The 9,890-nt window shown below is 30.3% G+C and overlaps 1 protein-coding gene across 1 annotated transcript in view; it reads left to right on the top strand.

The window, feature by feature from the left end:
- The first annotated feature begins 1,589 nt into the window (after positions 1–1,589).
- LOC108762366 (nose resistant to fluoxetine protein 6-like) overlaps positions 1,590–9,890 on the top strand; it is a 13,287-nt gene continuing 4,986 nt past the window's right edge. Inside the window, exons 1-5 of the mRNA XM_018509332.1 lie at positions 1,590–1,926; positions 7,448–7,692; positions 8,446–8,639; positions 8,772–8,872; positions 9,199–9,426. Coding sequence (XP_018364834.1) covers positions 1,710–1,926; positions 7,448–7,692; positions 8,446–8,639; positions 8,772–8,872; positions 9,199–9,426 — 985 coding nt within the window. The 5' untranslated portion in view covers positions 1,590–1,709. The remainder of the gene's footprint in view (positions 1,927–7,447; positions 7,693–8,445; positions 8,640–8,771; positions 8,873–9,198; positions 9,427–9,890) is intronic.

The following is a 9,890-nucleotide window of genomic DNA, read 5'->3' as shown; positions in this document are numbered from 1 at the left end:
CGTCCGGCAGATATCAGCAAGCAACCGATAGGTTCGTGAGGCTTTACTGTTGACGTTCATGCCCCGCAGAGGTCGCTCGAACACTATGGCGCGGAAATAAAGGTAGGCCCGATACTTTCCGGACAGACCTCGTAAAACATTTTTATTTAATTATGTGCATATTTACTTTCCTACTGAAAAAAATCATGTAATAACGTTACATGATGAAATCATGTAATTAAAACATGTAAATCACGTAGCGAATTGTTCCAAATCAGTAAGTGATTTTTTTAAATGACTTAATTTGAAAAATCACATGATAGTAGAAATAATTTTATCCATCATGTGATTTTAAAGTTGTCAAATTTTAAAGAATTCAATAATAGAAATAGAAAAAAAAACATATAACCATGTGACTTTTTAAATTACATAATACCAAAACTCACGGACTGATTTGGAACAATTTGTTACATGACCTACGTGTTTTAATTACATGATTTCGTCATGCAACTGTGTAACGCGATTTTTTCAATAGGTTTACGCTGTTCTGCAAGATGTAAATATGTAACGCGATAGTTTTTCAAGAATTTTTCCATATACACTATTGTTTTCAGCTACACAATAAAGTTGTTTGAAACTCTAAAGCAACATTATAAAGATCAAGTTAGCTCACGATCTGTTTTACAGACAGGTGTGGCGGTTTACACTGCACCCCAATTTTTAATTAAAAATCGTATTATGAAGAAATTGAGATAAAATAATAATATAAATAAAACTAATTTAGGAAATTACAAGCATTTAAAATGACGTAATATTATCAATAATATAGTGACAATTATTTAAGCTACGCAATTTACAAAAGAAAATCGTAAGAATTTTATTTTCGTATTCGTAGAATTCGTATTTATCTGATTTGATGTAGAAACAAGTACACGAAATAGACACACAAATACACGAATAAGAGTTTGTACTTCTTTAATTAGCTAAAAAGATAATTATTTTATTAGTATTAATAAAGTTCAGCAGTTAGTTTCTGAGAAATAAGGAGGTATCATTTTAGGAAACCTATGTCAGTATCGGTGACTTTTCTCAACTATTTAATATAGGATTAATATAAGATTAAGTATAATCTGTGATTGGCTTATGACATCTTACAATATCATAAGAGAATCACTATCATAATCGCAGAACTATAGCACAAAAGTTTATAAAATATTTTGTTGGTTTTTTATTAAAAAATGTTTTCTTATTATATATATTGCTATATTCAAGATGTCGACGTATTCAAATGATGCAGTGCATGGTGGGGCTCCGTCGAAAAGTTGTCGCGGGGAGGACGTTTCGTTTTCCACTACAAACCCGCTAACTTCTCCCTTTATAAACCAGTCTTCTCCCGGTCGTCGAATTTCTGACCAATATTAATCTGCATTATACAAATCAAATGGAGAATATTTTCTAATAAAACTCCAAACATTTCACTAACGTTTGCACGGACGAAGTTAATAAACAACGCGTTTTTAGTATACGATTCATCGGGAAAAACGTCTTCTTTATCTCGACAAAGAAAATAATTCTAGACCTGTGCATTAATGAAATTCTTTACATGAGCAAAAAAATTCTTTACACTTCACTCTATTGTATTTCTGAAATTGATCACTTCATAGTCGGTATCGACCACAGTTTGTATTAACGGGGAAGTAAAAGAGATTGTAATTTTTGGACTCAAAAACATGCATTATATCGCGTTTATTTCGTATGTCTGCCATTTCGTCACGTTATTTTGTGTTTCTGCACAATTTCACGGTTCTAACGAGAACAATATTATTCATTTTTCACCCGCCTACGCCATCGCCTCGAGAGCTAGTCTTCTCGGTTCGGCAACATGTGCAACGGAATTACGAGATTTCCTAGACGCTGTTGATCAACGGATTCTGTGGGGTTTAAAAAGTAAGTAAAATTCTTAATCATGATTAATTTTTGATATTTATTGGATCCAAAACTAAATGCAAAATTAAGAAAGTTAATCACATGTACAGTCTCGCATTTACTTCATGTTGAGTTGTTTCATTGTATCATTAGAGAATTAACTAAACTCCGAAACTGAATCGATCTTGTGCTTAATTTTATCTATGTTTATAAAAATAATAAATTAGGTGTGTGTTGATATAAATAAAAAAAATAAATCAGGAGATATATATATATATATATATATACCTTTTTTAAAGGCTTGTAATTTATTTAATTTATAACCTAAATTTCTAGTTTTACGTCGAATTTATGATAAATATATTTAAATTTTATCGCCAAAAGTTAGCAGTTGATAATAGCTATATTTTGTTGTATGTGAAATTTTTTATCAAAAGTGCAGATTTTGATTATTCAAAAAAAAAAAGATTCCTAATATGAGATATAATGGTTTTCTTGTGTGAGGTAGTATCTCATAACGGGAAACTAAGGAAAAAATAAAGATAAGTTTTTTATACACGCTTTTGTTATATTATATACAAGTAGGAACAAAAAATTTAAATGTTATACATAATAATTATATAATTTTTCGATGTGTGTAGGGTAAACTCGGGTATGATGGCCATAGTTTCTTAAAATGCAAAAAACATACATTTATTCTTGTTACTTTTTTTTAACAATATTTGAGATATTACTTTCACTGAAGCTTAAAGTAACAAATACTATCGAAATTAAAGAGAAAATACTTAACAGAACTTTAATTTTATCAAAATATTACAAAGCATGTATTGGCCATCTTATCTGATTTTTAGGGAAAAGATGGCCATGACATTAAGAAAGATAGCCATAGTATTTATTAATAAACAGTGAAAATAAAATTATTAATTATAGGTAACATTGCAATTTACGTACCTTTATTGTGTATGTAATGTTGATTATGGCAGCTTAACTGTAATTTATTAGACATTATAACAGTTTTTAGCAGACACGTGCAGAACTTTGCAGATAGTCGAAAGAAAAAATATTAGATAATATTTATAATATTGTTATTTTGAACAGGAGTGTACTCATATGAACTACTGTAAATATTGATTATCTTTAAGAATGACTGTAAAAATGCACTATTTATCAATTATTGGAGAAATTATGACCTATGGCCATCTTTTCCGTATGGCCATAATACCCTAGTTTACCCTATGAGAATATATGTATATGTGTGTATGTGAGTAATCTTAAAAATAGAATCGTCATTTTTAACATTTCGTTCGACAGTATGCTTTGAGACATTGAATTGTTTAGATGCTCTCATATTAGCTAGGAATATCTTGAGTATCTCATATTACGACTTTCATGCCTTGCGGTTTCACGATCACCATATCTAATCTTTACAGTTAAACAAATCATTATATCACATATTTTCATATGAATACGATCTTACTCTATCACTGTATGCAGATTTTATTACGAATATTTATTTTTGTATAATAAAACAAGCTTTAACAGACTAACCTCAATAAAATTTGACAACATTCAATTTCATAAATCTTTTTTTGCAACGACTACACGCATCATCTAATAATGAATTTTCTACTAAACAGATTTCACGCTAAGAATACAAAGTTCATGATTGAATGAAACACATGTGCTTGTTAGTTCAGCAGAAACCCCGCTATCTCATATTAGGAACCTATCCCATAATAGGCAACTTAACCCTACTACGTACGTAATCCCCAGAAACGCGCGCCGAAATGATTTTTCAAAATCAATAATTTGAAAATCCTGTATAATTATACATGTTTATAAATATTTATGCATATTTATGTATGTTTATTTACATTTGTTTTATGTTGTTCACTGAATATTAAATAAGGATAAATGATGTAACATGCGCATGATCGTGTATGAAATGGATGCACCTATGGACAATCATTCGTATGTCCGTCCCATAAAAATTTTTTATGTATGAATATGTATAAATATGTATAAATATGTATAAACGTACATAACACGCATAAATATTTATAAACATGTATAATTATACATAGTGTTTTCAAATTCGCGCCCGTCAAGTACAAGACGTCATATTTAATGCTAAAAGAAACAATTTTTTCTTTTTGCAAAATTACGTCTGACAAGTAGTTTTTGCAGGAGAGCAGGTTGAAGTCGACAAAAAAGCGCAAAAATTATTTATCGGACGCAATTTCGTTAAAGGAAAAATTCACTGAATATTAAACAACGATATATAATGCATCATGTACATCATGCGTGAAACGGAATGCATCCTATTTTCCCACGTCCATGGACGTGCTGATGTGATTTGGATTTAAAATGAACGTTCTTGGGATATCCAGTGCTATCTGAATAAGTAAGAACTGCACTTACTATCTAAATAGAAATCAAATGTCTCAGACAATCATGCACGATTGTAAAACAAAAACTTTTATCATAGATGTGTTTGCAACGAGATGTTACAGCAGACTGAGCGGCAGTAGCTGCTGCATGCTCAGACATAAGACTCTAGATATATCAAAGTAGTGCATTTCTTTTATCTGAGCCGAAATGCCGACAACTTTCTTGGCTATTTTGACCAGCATTTGTGACCTAGTTCAATAAGCGCTTAGTATTACGTCTCTAGACCAATAAACGCTTAGTATTATTGGTATCGGGTATATGGTTAGTAAATCAAAAATGGAGGACCTGTGTGCTACTTTGGTTTATCTAGAGCTTACTCAGATTTGTTTACGCATGTCTCACGTATTTTGTTTAATGCAGCCTCAATTTTTCTACTTACACCTATAACCTACTGACCCCGCCCTGCCGCAAATTTCAAAGATTAAATTTTGCACTTATCACAAATGGTATAGAGTAAATAGTCCTTTCAGTATTAAGGAACCTAGAACGGATACTTGCAATTTTTGTAATGATTGTGCAAAAAATTACAAGTAAATGATGACATTTTGTGTAAAAATGAATATACAGACATAAAACTGATGTAAAAGTATATCAATAATAAAAAATAAAATTTTGAAATTATACAAAATAAATGAGAGCAATGATCATTCTATTCTCGTTACAGAATTTGATTTTGCGCAGAACTTGTCATTACCAAAACTCAGTGTAACCTCACTATTTTATAAACACCTTTTGTGGATGTACATTTTTAATGTTCATTGTCATAACGATTTAAATAGTTCGTTCTACTGGATGCTTGAAAATCAAGCAGGAAAAACGGTAAACTCTGTAGTTTCGTTTGATTTTCTAAAAAATTATTTAAAAAATTATAAATTTGGAAAATTTCTTTTTTTTCGGACATGTGTGGTGGACAAAACAAAAATCATATAATGGTTAAGTTTTGTTGCCGGCTTGCAAAAATTTATAATATTTCCATTGAACACATTTTCCCTGTACGCGGCCATTCTTTCAACCAATATGATCGCAACTTCGGTCTTTATGAAAGGATTAAGAAAGGCAAAGAAACTGTATACACTGTTGATGATTATCTATCGATGCTGCGTACTTGTCGTAAATATCCAATGCCTTTTCATGTCGTTGATGGCTCGAATTTAGAGAAAGACTGGAGTTTGATTTTAACAACTTATACTCTCGTGTGCCATATGCAAAGAAAACGAAAATTGCTATACAAAAATATGCTCGCCTCTTATATCTGCCCGATGGGACGATTGAGTGTTTCAACTCGTATGAAAAAATAAATAAAGAAACGTATTCTCTATTTACAGTCTTTGATAAAGATCTTTCTCGTGTACCTAAAAAATTAAAAGCGCCTGTTTCTTCAGGTATGGCGATTAAAAAAATCAATGATTTAAAATTGTTAATGAGATTTTTACCAGAGACTGAACAAAATGGTATGACAATAATGTGTTTGCTGTACAACATGCTAAAAAATCTTATCAAAGCTCATCAGATCATGATTGAATACATTATTCTAATTTATTTTGTACAAGTGTAAAAGTAAAGTGTATTCCATATTCATTTTGTATTTCTTCTACAAGAGTATGAAGATAAAAAACGTTTATGTAGCTCATAGTCTTTTCTTTCTATCGATTTCTACAATACTATGATCAATATTCGGAAAAGGGGACTAAATGCATTTTTTAAATTGCAAATAACTTTTTTAATATTAATCATAATATAGAAATATTATACATGTAACTTCTCAAAGACATTACATAAATGTACAATTAATACTGTTCCCATTTCTTGCATAATAAAAAAATAGCAAGTTATTTTAATTTTTACCAAAATCAAGATTTTGTAATTAGGCCTTTATTCCGTCCATCCCTTCAATTGTAACATATAGCTATATGTACAAAGACCATACATCAACGTCGTGCATCGGACAAACAAACAATATCACACGTACGATCACTCTCCACGCGCAACCGATTCTCGCGTAAATATGCAGATATCATTTAGAAATGAATTTCGTCAAAAGATCAGTTTGAATGATTTAAATTTTCTGTTTACATGACATTCTGTTATTGTTCATTTTTTACAAAATAAAATAGATGTTGATATATAATTTATTCAATGTTATTCCAATGTTGCAGCAACATTAACAATCAGTGTGGAAAAATCAATAAAAATTCAATTTGTAGTCCAATTTCTTCAATATTGTTCCAACGTTGTAGCAACATTAACAATCATTGTTGAAGAATCAATATAGATACAACACTGATAAAACATTGGTACTTCAACATTCAACATTGCAATATCTCAGCAACATTCTTTCAACGTTCTATGCTGTATGAGTATTAATACATCTCATGAGGTTGCGTATTGTGTATATCTGTAATTTGGAGAACGTTACAGCTAAGAGTACACACTCTCTTGTGTACACAATTAATCAAATAGATATATTCCTATATGTACATCGAGTTTTGAATACTTTTTAACAATATCGTTTATATTAAGAAGCAATCTGAGTGAAAGTTAGTAATAAGTCGCGAAACAGAGCGATTAAAAATTATCTTTTGTAGTATTACTTAGTCACAAAAATATTTCATACTTGTTATTACAAATTATTTTTTTTATATTTCTCCAAATTTTACTTGTAAAGTGCGTAATAATAATGAACAAAATAATGTTAAAATTATATAATTATGTTTTGTAATAATCATTGAAACTACAGTAGTGAATCAAATCGAGACAATGTAAAATTAATATAACTAAAGAACATCTAAATACGAGATATCTAACAGCATTTTCGATTCAAGCGAGTTTACACTGATTTGGGTTGTGTAATATTTTCTTATTGGTTGACGTTACACGTTAGGAGAGCATACAATGTCATTAATCCAACCCAGGTTGGTGCAAACCCGCTCGGGCCGAATACGCTATAAGACTTGTCTTTTGTAATTAATAGTGATCTTGCCTTTAGCAATTAATAAAAGACTCAGTGATTAAGTAGCAATGAATAAAAAACACTACGTACTAGAATGTTGTTACATAAATATAATAATAATAGTGTATTTTTGTCTTCAAGCATTGGATTCTAGTGGGGGACTCAAATCAGGTTTCCTTTATGGAAATAATTTTTGGCTTGGCAGTCGTAGTCAGTGCCTCGATATTATGAACAGGACTCCCTTCGAGATCGCAAAACGACACATATTAAATAACACGCGATACCGCGATCCGCAGAATGAGTTCCCACCTTTCCAACTGAATTATTTCGTTGCTTATATCAGACACAACAGTACTCTTCAGTATCACATCAATATATTCAATGAAGTAAGTTATTCCTTCTTGAGATTATCTAGAGTATGCCATTTAAAAAAAATGATTATTTTGTAAAAAAATATCAAAACAATATGTTTTTCGCATTAGAAGAGAATTTGGTTAAATTTTCAGATATCTATACTTAATGCTTTCCAAGAAATCGATTTTTTCTTTAACAAACCACCTTTTTTCGACTTCAATTTGTTAAAAATTATTACATAAAAAATTGTGTTAAAAAACATATGAGAATATATTAAATGACTATTTAAATATCTGAAAAACCAAACTTCACAATTACTTTTGCGAAATTGTGAGATTTTCAAGGCAGAATCGTATAAAAAAGAAGTGGGAAGTATACTTCCCGCTGACAGTGAAAGAATGGAAACCCTCATTTTTTATTGCATATTATTAGCTTATCTCGAAAGCTTTTCAAAACACTATAACAAAATATTTTTTCATTCAATACTTTTTTAGTTCTATGACTTGAAAGTTACTGTCCCGTCGGCATTGGTACCTATTATCTAAGATGTCTAACTGATGTAAAACCTTTTAAATGTTGTTCATGACTTTGATAACATTTGTAAAGGTCGTAGCCTTTTAAAGTTGATACTTTTATTTTTATTTTTAGTGTAAATAATTCTTTTTAAACTTTACAACTTTTGTCTGAAGTATTTTTTTTATAAAACTTATATTTTTCGAGATATTCAGGGATTCCGGTATTTTTTATAAACGCTGTATATAGAAGATTTTATATATATATTTTAGGACCTGATTACGCTCGGCCTCTGTTTGCCCGCATCCTGTTCCATGAATAATATAAGTTTCATTCTAGAAGGAATATTTAGAGATAGAGTTCTTTTAATCAATGATCTCTATTCCATGAATCTCAGCCTGATCCAAGTAAAAAACTTAAAGAATGATCACCAATGGCTATTAAGTGGTGCGATACCTTTCGTATGGTATGTCGAAAAACATAAAGACAAAAAAATGAACTTTACAAATAAAATAATACATTAAATTTTTATGTCTCTTTCGAGAGTTTGAGAAAGCGATGGGAGAGATATCTGCATATATTAATTTTATCATTTCAGTATTGTTTTAGTGCTTACCTTTGCCATGATGATAAGCGGTACAATGTACGATATATTCATATATCAAACACATTTAAAGACAAAGACTAAAACTGTCGTTAGTAAGTATATATTTAACTAATTGTAAGACTTTCTGAGCTACTTCGGTAATTATTATTTGTCATACTGCTTTTGTTATATTCCTTGTATTTAAAAAAAAAGACAGGCTCACGTTTTACACACTAATACAATTTTATTAAATTGGAATCATTATTTTAATAAAATTCCGAAATGCAAAAAGATATTTTTTCTCTCATATAATATTATTTATTTCTATAGGGCAATATCTTTTTTTTTTCATTTATATGCTTGCTAATAGTTTTCTTGTATTTGACGGCAAACATCTTTCGCAATTTTTAATGAATACAAATTCTGAATTGTGATTCAGATGAAGAAAACACGGTCGAGGAGCTGCAAATGTCCGATTTGTCGTCTTCGTGTGAGAAAAATAGAATCGGGAACGTATTAATGTGTTTCTCCGTTTACACAAGTACAAAGAAAATATTTAACACAAAATTGGACACCGAAGCAATAGCCGTCATTCACGGCATAAAATCTCTGACCATGCTTTGGATAATTACATGTCACACCGCATATTACGCGATGGACTCTTTCGGTAAGTATATACTGACATAAATTTGCAGAACTGACAAGGGAACGGTCGGAACTGTCCCTCACCGATTTCAATGCGCTTTGGATATGTTGTAAAGCATCAAAAAATATTCGACCCATTTTTTTTATAGCGGCTTATCTCAAGGTTTAGTGGGTGAAACACCCCCACGAAGAAAATAGATTTTTTCGTTTTTAGCGAATATCTTCGAAACTATGCCACGTATGAAAAAATGTTTTATACAAAAGTTTTACAGTATTTTATGCTCTATATAATAGTGTATTCATTTATTTTTTAAATCAAATTTTTTAATTAACCCCTACCCCCATTTATCAGGGTTGCAAAATTAAAAAACTTTTTAAGAACAAAAATTAAAGAGCATCGGATGCCGAATCCATTCATGTATAATAATGTTATGGTTCCACGATTCAATTTTTCAGAAAACAAAATGATAATCGTGTTAAGACGCC

The sequence above is a fragment of the Trachymyrmex cornetzi genome, unplaced genomic scaffold (assembly GCF_001594075.2).
Source record: "Trachymyrmex cornetzi isolate Tcor2-1 unplaced genomic scaffold, Tcor1.1 scaffold299, whole genome shotgun sequence".
NCBI classification, from domain to species: Eukaryota; Metazoa; Arthropoda; class Insecta; order Hymenoptera; family Formicidae; genus Trachymyrmex; species Trachymyrmex cornetzi.
Note: the sequence above shows the minus strand (reverse complement) of the source record. Positions and strands in the feature narration are given on the sequence as shown.